The sequence below is a fragment of the Chlorocebus sabaeus genome, chromosome 20 (genome assembly GCF_047675955.1).
Source record: "Chlorocebus sabaeus isolate Y175 chromosome 20, mChlSab1.0.hap1, whole genome shotgun sequence".
NCBI classification, from domain to species: Eukaryota; Metazoa; Chordata; class Mammalia; order Primates; family Cercopithecidae; genus Chlorocebus; species Chlorocebus sabaeus.
Genome location: NC_132923.1, coordinates 91066746 through 91084175, shown reverse-complemented (window position 1 = coordinate 91084175; position 17430 = coordinate 91066746). Strand labels below are relative to the sequence as shown.

The 17430-nt window shown below is 41.5% G+C and overlaps 1 protein-coding gene across 8 annotated transcripts in view; it reads left to right on the top strand.

Moving 5' to 3' along the window:
* Positions 1 to 17430, top strand: part of MAST2 (microtubule associated serine/threonine kinase 2) — a 262802-nt gene that overhangs the window by 12107 nt on the left and 233265 nt on the right. For all 8 annotated transcript variants that reach the window (XM_007978931.3, XM_007978930.3, XM_007978929.3 and 5 more), the window contains exon 2: positions 16447 to 16594. In XM_007978931.3, the coding sequence (XP_007977122.3) occupies positions 16447 to 16594 (148 nt within the window). The remainder of the gene's footprint in view (positions 1 to 16446; positions 16595 to 17430) is intronic.

Sequence of the window (17430 nt, the reverse complement as noted above, 5' to 3'; positions counted from 1 at the left end):
TGCCTGTATGCATATTCTTTGCCCTCTTGTTGCTGTGGGTAACCTATTTCTAATTCTATACAAGGCCAACCCCTACATCTTATTAAGAGTTTTATTTTTTGTCTGGGCATGGTGTCTCACGCCTGTAATCCCAGCACTTTGGGAGACCAAGGTGGGTGGATTGCTTGAGCCCAGGAGTTTGAGACAAACCTGGGCAACATGGTGAAACCCCGTCTCTACAAAAAATACAAAAATTATCTGGGTGTGGTGATGTACACTTGTAATCTCAGCTACTCGGTAGGATCGCCTGAGCCCAAGAGGTGGAGGTTACAATGAGCCGAGATCGCGCCACTGCACTTCTGCTTGGGTGACAGAGTGAGTCCCTGTCTCAAAAAAAAAAAAAAAAAAAAGGGAAAAAAGTTTTGTTTTTGCAATTATCCCTCCATACCTCTGTGTCATGAGTTTTTTTCTGTTATATGATTCTTGTCAATTTACAATCGTACTGTAATATTTCCCATCTTAAGAAATTGTCATTAACTTTATAACCCTCTCATTCATTCATTCGATTCAACAAGTTTTATTTTTTTTTGGGAGGGCAGGTGTTGGGATTATAGCAGTGAAAAAGGCAGACAGATCCCTGCCTTCGTGAAGTTTCTATTTTAGTGGAGGGAATTAGATAATAAAATAAATGAGCAAAATATTTAGTATACGTTGATGAATACTATGAAGAAAATAAAACAGGAGGGGAGATACAGAGTGACTGGAGATTATGGTTTTAAATAGTTGGGTCAGGAAAGACATCTCTGAGAAGGGGATATTTGAGTAAAGACCTGAATTCAGGATATGACAAAGAGAGCCATTTAAAGAGAGGCATTTAGATTATCTAAGGGAAGAGTGGACTGGGTAGAGGGAATAGCAAGTTGCCTAGATAGAAGCATACCTCCACCTCTGAGGTTCGTGTTTGAGGAACAGCAGGAGGCCAGTGTGGCTGGAGTGGGATAAAAAGAATAATAGAAGAGCTCAGAAGGAAAGTTGGGTAGAGGAGAGCTGGATTGTGAAGAGTGATTGTGAAAGGTCTTACAGGCTGTTCTAAGTATTTTAGTGATTACACTTGAATGAGATAGGAGGCTATTGGGGAGTTTTGAGCAGAGGAGTCACATGCTTCAACATTTTAATCTCTTTGGCTGCTCTATAGAGAATTGACTAAATGGGAATGTGGAAGCAGAGAGAACACTTGGGAGCCTATTGCAGTACTTCAGGCGAAAGAGCAATGGTATGAAATAATTGTCTAAAAATAGGAGAGTGCTCCTCTTTATTTATTTATTTTTTGAGACGGAGTTTCGCTCTTGTCGCCCAGGCTGGAGTATAGTGGTACGATCTCGGCTTATTGCAAACTCTGCCTCCTGGGTTCAAGAGATTCTCCTGCCTCAACCTTCTAAGTAGCTGGGATTAAAGGTGCCCACCACTGCGCCCAGCTAATTTTTGTATTCTTGGTAGAGACGGGGTTTCACCATGTTGGTCAGGCTGGTCTCAAACTCTTGACCTCGTGATCCACCCACCTCGGCCTCCCAAAGTGCTGGGATTATAGATGTGAGCCACCACGCTTGGATGAGTGCACCTCTTTATAACAGAACTCCTTAAAAGAGTTGTCTGTGTCTTCTGCTTCTATTTCCTTTCCCTCTATTCTTTGTTTTGAGTCGGAGTCTCACTCTGTCGCCCAGACTGGAGTGCAGTGGTATGATCTTGGCTCACTGCAATCTCCACTTCTCAAGTTCAAGCAATTCTCATGCCTAGCCTTCCGAGTAGCCGGGATTACAGGCATGAGCCACCACGCCCAGCTAATGCTCCTCCCCTCCCCCCGACGCACTGTCACCCAGGCTGGAGTGCAGTGGCACCATCCCAGCTCACTGCAAGCTCCACCTCCCCAGTTCACGCCATTGTCCTGCCTCAGCCTCCCAAGTAGCTGGGACTACAGGTGCCCCCACCATGCCTGGCTAATTTTTTTTTTTTGTATTTTTAGTAGAGACGGGGTTTCACCATGTTAGCCGGGATGGTCTCGATCTCCTGACTTCGTGATCTGCCCGCCTCGGCCTCCCAAAGTGCTGGGATTACAGGTGCAAGCTACTGCGCCTGGCCCACGCCCAGCTAATTTTTGTATTTTTAGTTGAGACGGAGTTTCACCATGTTGGCCAGGCTTGTCTCGAACTCCTGACCTCAAGTGATCCGCCTGTCTCGGCCTCCCAAAGTGCTAGGATTACAGGCGTGGGCCGCCATGCCCGGCCTCCTTTCCCCCATTCTTGAACGCATTCCAGTCGGCCTTTTCTCTTCCTTCCACTGATTGCCAAGGTTAGTGCCACATTGCCAGATCCAGTGGTCAGTTCTCAGTCTTCATCTCACTTAATCTATTGTATTTGACATGTTTGATCATTTCATCATTTGGCTTCTGGGATCATGCTCTCTTGATTTTCTTACTGTCTTGTTGGAAGAGTTTCTAAGGTTCAGTCTTTATTCTGTTTCTACATGTGTTCCGCTTTGTGTGATTTCATCAGATTCTATTGCTTTACATTCCATCTGTGTGCTGACAATGCCTACACGTATTTCTCTGGGCTTGATCTTTCTCCTTTTATTTTTAAGACAGGATCTCCCTTTGTTGCCCAGGCTGGAGTGCAGTGGCATGAACACGGCTCACTGTAGCCTTGCCCTCCTGGGCTCAAGAGATCCTTCCACCTCAGCTCCCAAGTAGTTGGGACTACAAGTGCAGGCCACCGTGCCCAGGTAATTTTTATGTATTTTGTAGAGATAGGGTTTTGCCATGTTGCCCAGGCTGGTCTTGAACTCCTGGGCTGAAGCAATCCACTTGCCTCGGCCTCCCAAAGTGCTGGGATTACAGGCGTGAACCACTGGGCCTGGCCCTACTCCTATTTTTTTTTTTTTTCTTTTTCTTTTGACAGAATTTTGCTCTTGTTGCCCAGTCTGGAGTACAATGGCAGGATCTCGGCTCACTGCCATCTCTGCCTCCTGGGTTCAAGCAATTCTCCTGCGTCAACCTCCTGAATAGCTGGGATTACAGGCATGTGCCACCACGCCTGGCTAATTTTTATTTTTTGGTAGAGATTAGGTTTCTCCATGTTGGTGAGGCTGGTCTCGAACTCCTGACCTCAGGTGATCTGCCCGCCTTCGCTTCCCAAAGTGCTGGGATTATAGGTATCAGCCACTGTGCCTGGCCCTACTCCTATTTTTAATAGTCTGTGTAACATTTTCATTTGGATAGCTCAGAGACCTCTCAAACCTAACATGTCCAAAAATGAACTTTTGATTTTCACTTTCTAGTCTGCTGCTTCTCCAGTCTTCCTCATGTCAATGGATGGCACTACCATTCACTCATTTACCAGAACAAAACTGGAGGTTGTGTTTGATTTTTTTCTTAACCTCGCCTGTATTCAACATTCAGTCCCTCAGGTCTGTTTGCTGCTGCAGTTGTCCCTCAATATCTCTGGGGGATTGAGTCCATGACCCCCTGCAGATACCAAACTCTATGTATGCTCAAGTTCTACCTATAAAATGGCATAGTATTTGCATGTAACATATCCTCCCATATACTTTAAATCATCTCCAGATTATTTATAATACATAATACAATGTAAATGCTGTATAAATAGCTGTTATACTCTATTGCTTAGGGAATAGTGACAAGAAAGAAAATCTGTATATGTTCAGTATAGATGCAACTATTCATTTTCTTTTTCTCTGAATACAGTCATGTTCTGCATAATTATGTTTTAGTCAGTGATGGATGACATATATGATGGGGTCCCATAAGATTATTATTATTATCATTTTTTTTTTTTTGAGACCGAGTTTTGCTCTGTTGCCCAGGCTGGAGTGCAGTGGTGTGATCTCAGCTCACTGGAGCCTCCACCTCCTGGTTTCAAGCGATTCTCCTGCCTCAGCCTCCCAAGTAGCTAGTATTACAGGCAGCTGCTACCACGCCCAGCTAATTTTTTTTTTTGAGGTGAAGTCTCGCTCTTGTCCCCCAGGCTGGAGTGCAGTGGCGCCATCTTGACTCACTGCAACCTCTGCCTCCCGGATTCAAATGATTCTCCTGCCTCAGCCTCCTGAGTAGCTGGGATTACAGGCTCCTGCCACCATGCCTGGCTAATTTTTATATTTTTAGTAGAGATGGGGTTTCACCATGTTGGCCAGGCTAGTCTCGAACTTCTGACGTCAGGTGATCTGCCCACCTCGGCCTCTCAAAGTGCTGGGATTACAGGCATGAACCACTGTGCCTGGCCAGATTATTATTTTTTATTAATTTTTTTTTGTTTTGTTTTAATAGAGATGAAGTCTTGCTATGTTCCCCAGGCTAGTCTTGAACTCTTGGCCTCAAGTGATCCTTCTGCCTTGGCCTTCCAAAGTGTTGGGATTATAGGCATGAACTATTATGCCTGACTTCCCATAGGATAATAACAGAGTTGAGCAATCTCTGTTGCCTAGTGACGTCCAGCTATTTCAACATTGTAGTGCAACACATTACATGTTCATGGTAATGCCTGTGTAAACAAATTTACTGCACTGCCAGTGGTATAAAGGTACAGCACGTAGAGTTAGTGCATGCACAGCACATAATACCTAATGATGATAATAAACAACTATGTTACATGCTTATGTATTTACTATATTATACTTTCTATTGTTATTTTAGAGTGTACCTGTACTTATTAAGAAAAAAAGTTAACTGTAAAAAAACAGAAAAAGTAATCCTTCAGGGGTTGTTCAAGGGAAGGCATTGTTACCATAGGAGATGACAGCTCCATGTCACCTCCATTATTGCTCCGTTATTGCCCCTGAATACCTTCTGGTGGGACAAGATGTGGAGGTGGAAGACAGTGATACTGATGATCTCGACCCTGTGTAGGTCTAGGCTAGTGTGTATGTTTGTATCTTACTTTCTCACAAAACAGTTTAAAAAGTAAAAAAAGAAATTTTTTTAATAGAAAAAAGCCTATAGAATAAGGATAATGAAAGAAAATATTTTGTATAATGTGTTTGTATTTTAAACTAAGTGTTATTACAGAAGAGGCAAAAAGTTTAAAAAGGCTGAGCATGGTGGCTCGTGTCTATAATCTCAGTACTTTGGGAGGCTGAGGTGGGAGTATTGCTTGAGTCTAGAAGTTGGAGACCAGCCTAGGCAACATAGGAAAACTCTCTCTACAAAAAATAAAAAAATTAGCTGGGTATGGCACTTTGGGAGGCTGAGGTGAGTGGATCACGAGGTCAGGAGATGGAGACCATCCTGGCTAACACAGTGAAACCCTGTCTCTACTAAAAATACACAAAATTAGCCAGGCATTGTAGTGGGCACCTGTAGTCCCAGCTACTTGGGATGTTGAGGCAGGAGAATGTCATGAACCCGGGAGGCGGAGCTTGCAGTGAGCCGAGATTGCGCCACTGCACTTCAGCCTGGGTGACAGAGCGAGACTCCGTCTCAAAAAAAAAAAAAGAAAAAAAAATTAGCCAGGTGTGGTGGCTCATGCCTGTAGTCCTAGCTATGTGAGGGGCTAAGGCAGAAGTATGGCTTGAGTGCAGGAGTTAGAGGCTGCACTGAGCTGTGATTGTGCCACCATACTCCAGCCTTGGCAGTAGAATGACACCCTTTTTAAAAAATTAAAAAGTCTGTGAAGTAAAAAATTACAGTAAGCTAAGGTTAATTTATTATTAAAGAAAAATTTTTATTTTATTTTTTATTTTATTTTTGAGACGGAGTCTCTTTGTTGCTCAGGCTGGAGTGCAGTGGCGCGATCTTGGCTCACTGCAACCTCCGCCTTCCGAGTTCAAGTAATTCTCCTACCTTAGTCTCCCGAGTAGCTGGCATTATGGGTGCCTGCTATCATGCCTGGCTAATTTTTGTATTTTTATTACAGACAGGGTTTCACCATGTTAGTCACGGTGGTCTTGAACTCCTGACCTCAGGTGATCCACCCGCCTCACCCTCCCAAAGTGCTGGGATTACAGGCGTGAGCCACCTCACCCGGCCTAAAGAGAGAAAAATATTTTAAAATAAACTTACTGGCTGGGCATGGTGGCTCACGCCTATGATCCCAGCACTCTGGGAGGCCGAGGCAGGCGTATCACCTGAGGTCAGGAGTTTGAGACCAGCCTGGCAAACATGGCGAAAACCCGTCTCTACTAAAAATAAAAAATTAGCCCAGCGTGGTGGCACACGCCTGTAGTTCCAGCTGCTTGGGAGCTGAGGCAGGAGAATTGCTTGATCCTGGGAGTTGGAGGTTGCAGTGAGCCAGGATCACGCCATTGCACTCCAGCCTGGGCGACAAGAGCGAAACTCTCAAAAATAAAAAGAAAAAGGTATCTTGACCTTTGATTTGTTGGTGTTACTAAACTGTTCTCTTATTTTACTCAGCTTGAAAGGAGGCTTTAATTTGTGCATTTTCCCCTTCAGGGAAACTGTTATGGATTTCTTTATTAAGTAACTGGCTTAGACTCCCTAGGTTTTTGAATGTAATAAAGAACAAATTCACCCCAAGGGAACTGTGTGTTAAAACTCTGTGATACTATCTTAGTTGTACCAGCTTTAGTGTAGGTTCCTTAAGGGCGAATCTGAATAGTAGATGCATATATCCTTTAACCATTAATTTGTTGGAGATTAATAAGCTACATAGTTTCTCTGCCATTCTTTCAGCAAAGCAGAAGTAATATAGTTTTGCCAGATCTTCTTTTTTTTTTTTTTTTGAAACAGAGTCTCACGCTGTCTCCCAGTCTGGAGTGCAATGGCATGATCTCGGTTCACTGCAACCTCTGCCTCCCAGGGTCAAGCAATTCTCCTGTCTCAGCCTCCTGAGTAGCTAGGACTACAGGCAAGCACCACCACACCCAGCTAATTTTTATATTTTTAGTAGAGATGGGGTTTCACCATGTTGGCCAGGCTGGTCTTGAACTCCTGACCTTAGGTAATCTGCCCGCTACAGCCTCCCTAAGTGCTGGGATTACAGGTGTGAGCCACCACGCCTGGCCAGACTTTCTATCTGTTAGGCTTTCAGGAATGTTTTGAAAAGCAGAGGATTTAGGAATAGTTGTTAATAATTTTTTTTTTTAACTTGTTAAGTTATTTCATAGCGTTGTTACCAAGGTGATTTTGTTTAAGTGACCCAGGAACTTTTAAGTTCTACCTTTAACCAGTTAAAGAAAGTGTTACTTTGTGACTAGCTCAGTCTTTGGTCTTTTATATTAAAGAACATTACTTGCTGTAACTGATTCAGAAGGACCCCTCAATTGAGGCACTTCCATTTTCTACACATGGCTTCCAAGGTCACCTGAGGAAAGTGGAGGATGGGCCAATCCTAGAAATGGATTAATCACTTCTACTCCTATTCCATTGCCAAAACTCAGTTTCAGGGCCATGCCTAACTACTGGAGGGCTGGGAAATGTCATGTGGCCTGTGCCCAGGAGGAAGGTGAGTCATGCTTGGTCAACATCTAGCTAGTCCCTGCCGCAGATCTCAAACCCCAATGTAGTCCTTAGCTTAGAACTATACAGAAATCCATTTATTTTGGTTATGGACACCCTGGAACCATAGCCTCCTTTTTTCCCTTCTAGACCCACAGTGTTTTGGGTTATAACAATTTTGAATGCAAGTAAAGGCCTTTTTCCTAATCACAGAAGGAGATCTGGAAAAGCTTGTCTGCATCCTGTGGCAGAGATGGTCTCTGGCAACCCCAAGAAAAGCAGCTAGGTACAGAGAGAGAGAGAGAGAGAGAGAGAAAGAGAGAGAGACTTCATTTGGGAGAAAGGGAAGAAAACAAGAGTCTCTGCGTGGTAATCCTGAGAATTATTGCAGATCTTATCCAGGACGACCAAAATTCACCGCTGTGAATCTGCAAGAACCGTAGCGTTACTGGGCTTAGGGAACCTCCTAAGCAGATAAGGTTGTAGTGACCAAAAACTTAGATTGGAACACCCAAGTCTCTTCAAATACCTGGAAGTCTTCCCAAGAACAACAGATGCACACAAGCCCAGATTGTAAAGACTACAATATATATTTAACTCTTCAATGCCCAGATACTGACAAATACCCACAAGCTTTAAGACTATCCAGGAAAACACAACATGACCAGATAAACTAAGTAAGGTACCAGGAACCAATCCTGGAGAGACAGAGATACATGACCTTTCAGACAGAGAATTCAGAATACCTGTTTTGAAGAAATTCAAAGAAATTCAGGATAACACAGATAAGGAAATCAGAAACCTTTCAGGTAACTTCAGCAAAGAAACGGAAATAATTAAAAAGAACCAAGCTGAAATTCTGGAGTTGAAAAATGCAGTTGATATACTGAAGATTGCCTCGGAAGTCCTTCAATAGCAGAACTGATTAAGCTGAAGAAATTAATTAATTTATTTTTTGGGATGGAGTCTCGCTCTGTCACCCAGGCTAGAGTGCAGTGGCGCAATCTCGGCTGACTGCAACCTCCGCCTCCCAGGTTCAAGCGATTCTTCTGGCTCAGCCTCCCAAGTAGCCGGGATTACAGGTGTGTGCCACCACGCTTGGCTAATTTTTTGTTTTTTAATAGAGATGAGGTTTCACCGTGTCAGCCAGGATGGTCTCAATCTCCTGACCTCGTGATCCATCTGCCTTGGCCTCACAAAGTGTTGGGATCACAGGCGTGAGCCACCGCGCCTGGCCCCAGAAGAAAGAATTAGTCAGCTTGAAGACAGGCTATTTGAAAATACACAGCCAGAACAGACAGAAGAAGAAAAAGATAAAAAGGAATAAAGCATGCCTACAAGATCTAGAAAATAGCCTCCAAAGGGCAAATCTAAGAGTTAGTAGCCTTAAAGAGGAGGTAGAGATATAGGGGTAGAAAGTTTGTCGAAATGAATAACAATAGAAAACTTCCCAAATTTAGAGAAAGATTTCTATATTCAAGTATAAGGTTCTAGAATGCCAAGCAGATTTAGCCCAAAGAAAACTATCTCAAGACATTTAATAATCAAACTTCTAAAGGTAAAAGATGAAGATCCAAAAAGCAGTAAGAGAAAAAACACAAATTAACATACAATGGAGCTTCAATATGTCTGGGCCCAGACTTTTCAGAGGAAACCTCTTACAGGCCAAGAGAGAGTGGCATGACATATTTAAAGTGCTTATGGAAAAAACTTTTACCCTAGAATAGTATGTCCGGTGAAAATATTCTTCAAACATGAAGGAGAAATAATGACTTGACAAGACAGAGAAGCTGAGTAATTTCATCAACACCAGACCTGTCCCACAGAAATGCTAAAGGGAGTTCTTCAATCTGAAAGAAAAGGATGTTAATGAGCAATAACAAATTATCGGAAGGCCGGGCGCGGGGTCTCACGCCTGTAATTCCAGCACTTTGCGAGGCCAAGGCAGGTGGATCATGAGATCAGGAGATTGAGACCATCCTGACTAACACGGTGAAACCCCATCTCTACTAAAAACACAAAAAAATTAGCCGGGCGTGGTGGCGGGCGCCTGTGGTCCCAGCTACTCGAGAGGCTGAGGCAGGAGAATGGCGTGAACCTGGGAGGCGGAACTTGCAATGAGCCAAGATCGCGCCACTGCACTCCAGCATGGGTGACAGAGCCAGATTCTGTCTCAAAAAAAAAAAAAAAATCATCTGAAGGCACAAAACTGGTAATAGTAAGGACACAGAAAAACAGAATACTGTATTAGTAACAATAATTATGGTGTATAAACTACTCATATGAAAAGATGATCAAGAATAATAACTACAACAACTTTTCCAGACACAGACAGTATGGTATTAGGTTGTTGCAAAACTAGTTGTGGTTTTGGACCGTGAATTTTAAATCATCATAACTAGGCTCAAACGCATCTTTATTAATCAAAATAGAAGCCATTACAATCAACACATTTTTGCCAATGAGAAATGTTTCTTTGTTCTTGTTGTGTAAAAATCCACGCTTTGGGATTTGACGACCTCTTGGAAAGAATTTTCTGCATCCTGCTGGTCATGGAAACGTTTTCTCTGTAAAACGTTGTCGAGATGCTTGAAGAAGTGGTAGTTGGTTGGTGAGAGGTTAGGTGAATATGGCGGGAGGGAAAACTTCGTAGCCCAATTTGTTCACCTGTTGAAGCTTGGTTGTGTGATGTGCAGTTGGGTGTAGTGGAGAATTGGGTCCTTTTTGTTGACCAGTGCCAGCGTCAGGCGTTGCAGTTTTTAGTGCATCTCATTGAGATTGCTGAGCATACTTCTCAGATGTTATGGTTTCACTGGGGTTCAGGAAGCTGTAGTGGATCGAACTGACAGCAGACCACCAAACAGTGACTGTGACCTTTATTTGGTGCAAGGTTGGCTTTGGGAAGTGCTTTGGAGCTTCTTAGTCCAGCCACTGAGCTGGTTGTCACAAGTTGTCGTATAAAGTCCACTTTTCCTTGCATGTCACAATGTGATCGAGAAATGGTTCGTTGTTCTGTAGAATAAGAGAAGATGACACTTCAAAATGACGATTTTTATTGTCACTCAGCTTATGAGGCACCCACTTAACGAGCTTTTTCACCCTTTCAATTTGCTTCAAATGCCGAACAACTGTAGGATGGTCGATGTTGAGTTCTTTGGCAGCTTTTTGTGTAGTTCTAAGAGGATCACCTTCGATGATTGCTCACAATTGGTCGTTGTCAACTTCCAATGGTCGGCCACTACACTCCTCATCTTCAAGGATAGTCTCCTTTGCAAAACTTCTTGAACCACCACTGCACTGTATGGTTTTTAGCCATTCCTGGCCAAATGCATTGTTGATGTTGTGAGTTGTCTCCTCTGCTTTACGACCCATTTTGAACTTACTCAAAAATTGCTCAAATTTGCTTTTTATCTAACTTCATTTCCATAGTCTAAAACATACAATAAACAGCAAGTAAATAAGTTGCTAGCCAAAAAGCATAAAACAAAAAATGCATATTAAAATGATGTATAATATAATGACATTTTTTTAAGAATGTATACCAAGACCGGACACAGTGGCTTATGCCTGTAATCTCAGCACTTTGGGAGGCTGAGGTGGGTGGATCACCAGAGTTCAGGAGTTTGAGACCAGCCTGACCAACATGGTGAAACCTTGTCTCTACTAAAAATACAAAATTAGCTGGGCATGGTAGCACACACCTGTAATCCCAGCTACTTGGGAGACTGAGGCAGGAGAATCACTTGAACCCAGGAGGCAGAGGTTGCAGTGAGATGAGATCGCGCCATTGCACTCCAGACTGGGCAACAAGAGCGAAAGTCTGTCTCAACAACAACAACAACAACAACAACAACAACAAAAGATGTATTCCAATATCAAATGACAAATTCTAACTGTGCAAACACTGCAATTATGTTTGCACCAACCTAATAGTACTGGAAGTCTTAACTATGGTAATTAGACAAGAAAAAGAAATAAAGTATCCAAATTGGAAAAGAAGTCAAATTATACTTGTTTGTAGATGATATGATCTTATATTTGGCAAAAGCTAAAGACTTCACCAAAAAACTGTTCGAACTGATAAATTCAGTAAAGTTGCAGGATCAAAAATCAACACACAGAGATCAGTAGTGTTTCTGCATGCCAACAGTGAACAATCTGAAAAAAATCCAGAAAGTGACCCCGTTTACAATAGCTACAAATGAAATACCTAGGAATTAACCAAAGAGATGAAAGATCTCTATAATAAAAACTATTAAACACTGATGCAAGAAACTGAAGAGGACATTAAAAAAATGAAAAGATACTTCATCTTCATGAGTTGAAAAAAATCAATATTAAAATGTCCATAGTACCCAAAGCAATCTACAGATTCAGTACAATCCATATTCAAAATACAAATGACATTCTCCACAGAAATAGAAAAAACAGTTCTAAAATTTATGTGGAACCACAGAGGACTCAGAATAGCCATAGCTATCTTCAACATAAAGAAGAAAACTGGAGAAATCACATTACCTGACTTGAAATTATACTAGAAAGCTATGGTAACCAAAACAGCATGGTACTGACGTAAAAACAAACATAGACCAGTGGAACAGAATAGAGAACCCATTAATAAATCCATACATTTACAGTGAACTGGTTTTTGACAGAGGTGCCAAGAACATACTTTGGCAAAGGGACAGTCTGTACAGTAAATGGTTCTCAGAAAACTGGAAATCTATATGCAGATAGCTACATGCAGAAGAGTGAAGCTAGATCCCTATCTCTTACCATATACAAAAATCAAATCAAAATGTATTAAAGATTTAAATCTTAAACTTCAAACTCTGAAACTGCTAAAAGAAAACTTTGGGGAAACTTGCCAGGATATCGGTTTCGGCAAAAATTTATTGAGCAATAAATACCCCATATGCATAGGCAACCAAAGCAAAACTGGATCAAGGGGATCTTTTCTCACTTCCTTTTGTATGTGTTCTTTTTAGAATTTTTCTTTTTTTGGTTGCTATGGGGATTACATGTAACATACTAAATTTATAATAGTCTAGTTTGAAATAGTACCAGTTTAACTTCAGTAGTATACAAAAACTTTATTCCTGTATAGCTCCATTTCCTTGATATGTTGTTTTATGGCAGATTACATCTTTATTCATTCTGTGCTAAATATCATAGATTTAAAAATTTTTGTCATGCTTTTGTCTTTTAAGTCATATAGGGAAAAAAAGTGGAGTTAAAAAACAAAAATAGATTAGTACTGACTGTGATATTTATCCATATAGTTACTTTTGCTGGGGATCTTTATATATATTTTTTTGGATCTTCATTTTTTCAGATGGCTTTGAGTTTCTGTTTCGTGTCCTTTCATTTCAACTTGAAGATGCCTTTTAGGATTTGATGTAGAACAGATGTAGTGGTGATGGACTCTGCTTTTTTTTTTTTTCTTAAATCTGAAAATGTCTCGATTTCTCTCTCTCTTTCTCTTCTCTTTTTTGAATCGAAGTCTTGCTCTGTTGCCCAGGCTGGAATGTAGTGGTGCGATCTTGGCTCACTGCAGCGCTGACTTCCTGGGCTCAAGCAATTTTCTTGCCTCATCCTCCTGAATAGCTGGGACTACAGGCATATGTTACCATGCCTGGCTAACTTTTGTGTGTTTTGCAGAGACAGGGTTTCGCCATGTTCCCCAGACTGGTCTCAAACTCCTGGGCTCAAGCGATCTGCCTGCCTTGGCCTCTCAAAGTGTTGGGATTACAGGCGTGAGCCACTGCACCCAGCCTTGATTTTTTCCTCATTTTTGAAGGACAGTTATGCTCAAGATAGAATTCTATATGTCATCCTACCCACTTCTGGACTCCACAGTTCTGATGAGATATGAGCTGTTTGTCTGACTGAGAATCCCCTGTATTTGACAGGTTGCTTTTCTCTTGGTGCTTTGAATATTCTTTCTTTGCCACTGGCTTTGACAGTTTGGTTATCATGTGTCTCCATATAAACCTTTTTGAATTTAACCTGCTTAGAAGTCACGGAACTTTCTGGATGTGTGGATTTGCATCTGTCATCACATTTGGGAAATTTTGGTATGTTATTCTTCTTTTTTTTTTTTTTTTGAGACAGAGTCTCGTTCTGTTACCTAGGCTGGCGTGCAGTGGCAGGATCTTGGCTTGCTGCAACCTCTGCCTCTTGGGTTCAAGTGATGCTTGTGCCTCAGCCTCCCGAGTAGCTGGAACTACAGGCATGCACCACCATGCCAGCTGATTTTTGTATTTTTATTAGAGATGGGGTTTCACCGTGTTGGTCAGGCTGGTCTCAAACTCCTAACCTCATGATCTGCCCACCTTGGCCTCCCAAAATGTTGGGATTACAGGCTTGAGCCATGGTGCCCGGCCTCTTCACATGTTCTTACTGCCCCCTTCTCTTCTGGAATTCCCATATTCATATATTGTTTCACTGTTTTTTGTTTGTTTGTTTGTTTTTTTGGCGACAGAGTCTTGCTCTGTCACCCAGGCTGGAGTGCAATGGAGTGATCTCAGCTCATTGCAACCTCCGCCTCCCAGGTTCATGTGATTCTTGTGCCTCAGCCTCCTGAGTAGCTGGGATTACAGGCACGTGCCATCACGCCCAGCTAATTTTTGTATTTTTGGTAGAGATGGGGTTTTGCCATGTTGGCCAGGCTGGTCTTGAGCTCTTGACCTCAAGTGATCCGCCCACCTCAGCCTCCCAAAGTTCTGAGATTACAGGCATGAGCCACTGTGCCTGACTATTTTCAATGTTTTAATCTTCATGCTGCTTAGTGGGTATGTTCAGTTTGTGAAAATTCATTGAGTTCTCTGCTTAGGTATGTGTGCTTTTCTAAAATGAGTAATATACTTCAGTAAAAGTTAAAAATCCTAGCTGAAAAGTTCAAATTGCATATTTAATTTATATTTCCTTTCCTTTGCCAGGTTTCGACTCAAAGAGACTTGCAATAAGAAGGGTTGTGATCCTCTCTTTCTTTTCTCCTCTCCTCTGTTTTCTGGTTTCTTTCCTTTGGTGTCTTGTGGGAGGGAATAGGGAGATTGAAAAGTATATGTATTTCTCTTAATTAGTACTGATCTAATTCTTTCTTGATTGTTCTTTTTCTGGCTAAGATGGATTATTCTTCCATATAGTGTAGCAGGCATCCAAATGCTGGTTCTCCCATGTAGCTGGTTGTAAGTTTTTTTGAGATAGGATCTTTTCCTCTCCACATTGCCTTCATAGAGGATATCCACTTTAGCTTGATGTCTTCCAAGGCCTCCTCAGTTCTCTCTACCTAGAGTTTCTTGCTGTGCTTGTCACCTTTGTGAGTGGCCAACCCTCTTTAATGGGTTACTAGCATTAGTCGAAGCTCGCTTGCTTCCCTGGTTTCTCCTTGATCCACAGGTACTGTTTCTTTCTTGACATGCGAAATAGTGCAAATACAAGCCGTTCCCTTGCTGCCTTCTGTTTTTGCATTAAGTTCTATTTCCCGTTCCCCCTGTCTCACTGCTCACTCCTACTACAGTTAGGTGCCTGGACACATCAGTTGTTTGATTCAGTCCCTCAATATCCTCCTTTATCCTTTTATTCACTTACCACCATGTTTTGAAATTGTCTTTTTCTTCTTTTCAGGTATTTTTCTTCACCAGCTTCACTCTTCTTTTTATGTTTGGGCATTTGTAAATCATGTTTTGAATGGTCACCACCAACCAATATTAGTACTTTCCATTTTTTTTCAACTCACTAATCACAGTATATAACTGTATAGAATTTGTTTTCTTTCTGTGTGTTTTTTTTTTTTTTTTTTTTAATCTTAGAGAACTGGAAATTTCCTCCTTTTTTGCCCCTTGTGGCTTCTAGTATTGCTGTGGTGCCAGTTACTTGAAGCTTGTTTTTCAAATGGCAGGTGACATGGGGTCAGTTATTCTCTTTTTTTTTGAGATGGAGTCTTGTTCTGTTGCCCAGGTTAGAGTGCAGTGGTGCGATCTTGGCTCACTGAAACCTCCGCCTCCTAGGTTCAAGCAATTCTGTCTCAGCCTCCTGAGTAAGCTGGGGTTACAGGCGCCCGCCACCAGCTGGGCTAATTTTTGTATTTTTAGTAGAGATGGGGTTTCATCATCTTGGCCAGTCTGGTCTTGAACTCCTGACCTCATGATCCACCCGCCTCGGCCTCCCAAAGTGCTGGGATTACAGGCGTGAGCCACTGTACCCGGGCCAGTTATTCTCTTATGGTTCTTGTCTCTGTACTGTCTAGATCAGTTTGATGTGTTACTTATCCATATTTGTTATAGCTTCCTTCATTGACATATAATAGATATACCTCATTGGGCTTATTTTTTTCAAAAGTTTTTTATTTATTATAATACTCCTGATTGGGTGTTGGCTTAAAAATGTCTACATGTTGATGATATTGTTGGATACTGTCTACTGAATGAGGAGAAAGAGGCATTGGAGTGGAATGGGAAGCTTCTGTCAATGTTTCGTATTGCCTGTAGTTTTTCACAGTAAACTTTTTCTTTGAAAACCTGTATTTTGCTCCTCTTATAGGCATCTAAAGAAAGCTCTAAGATTAATTTCAGCATTAATTGAATGTTAGAGATATTTCTAACTTTGTATATTAGGTAAAGTCTACCATTTAATGATTTTTTTAAACTAAAATATGCTTTTCTTTATTGGATATAGGAAGGGTATGAATAAAAGGAGAAACATAAACAAACTTAACTAAGAAGTGTACTCATTATGAATAATATATCTGGTCAAAATGTCTGTCATCCCATGACCTTTCTCACCTATTTTTCCTTTGGCATTTTGTAATCAATATCCTGTGTCCTTTACAGTATACCCAGCTTTTACTAAGAAATATATTTCTGGTTTTAGCTATTGAGGGGGAAGTATAGTATGTTGGCAGTTTTAAATTGTAGTGAATGTTGTAGAGATGTTTAATATAAAGTTTTTATACTTCAGAGCAGATATTAAAGACTCATGTTTTACTCTTTTTCTCTTTGAAGGATGTGGTAACTGGACTTAGTCCCCTGCTCTTCAGGAAACTCAGTAATCCTGACATATTTTCATCCACTGGAAAAGTTAAACTTCAGCGACAACTGAGTCAGGATGATTGTAAGTTATGGAGAGGAAACCTGGCCAGCTCTCTGTCGGGTAAATATCTGATTTTGTTTTTTTAAGAAATGTGAGACTGTGTGGTGAATATTTAAGGGTATATATATATATATATTTTTTTTAATTTATTTATTATTATTAAACTTCAAGTTGTAGGGTACATGTGCACAATGTGCAGGTTTGCTACATATGTATACTTGTGCCATGTTGGTGTGCTGCACCCATCAACTCGTCATTTCCATAAGGTATAACTCCCAATGCAATCCCTCCCCCCTCCCCCCTCCCCATGATAGGCCCCGGTGTGTGATGTTCCCCTTCCCGAGTCCAAGTGATCTCATTGTTTAGTTCCCGCCTATGAGTGAGAACATGCGGTGTTTGGTTTTCTGTTCTTGTGATAGTTTGCTGAGAATGATGGTTTCCAGCTGCATCCATGTCCCTACAAAGGACACAAACTCATCCTTTTTTATGGCTGCATAGTATTCCATGGTGTATATGTGCCACATTTTCTTAATCCAATCTGTCACTGATGGACATTTGGGTTGATTCCAAGTCTTTGCTATTGTGAATAGTGCTGCAATAAACATACGTGTGCATGTGTCTTTATAGCAGCATAATTTATAATCCTTTGGGTATATACCTAGTAATGGGATGGCTGGGTCATATGGTACATCTAGTTCTAGATCCTTGAGGAATCGCCATACTGTTTTCCATAATGGTTGAACTAGTTTACAATCCCACCAACAGTGTAAAAGTGTTCCTATTTCTCCACATCCTCTCCAGCACCTGTTGTTTCCTGACTTTTGAATGATCGCCATTCTAACTGGTGTGAGATGGTATCTCATTGTGGTTTTGATTTGCATTTCTCTGATGGCCAG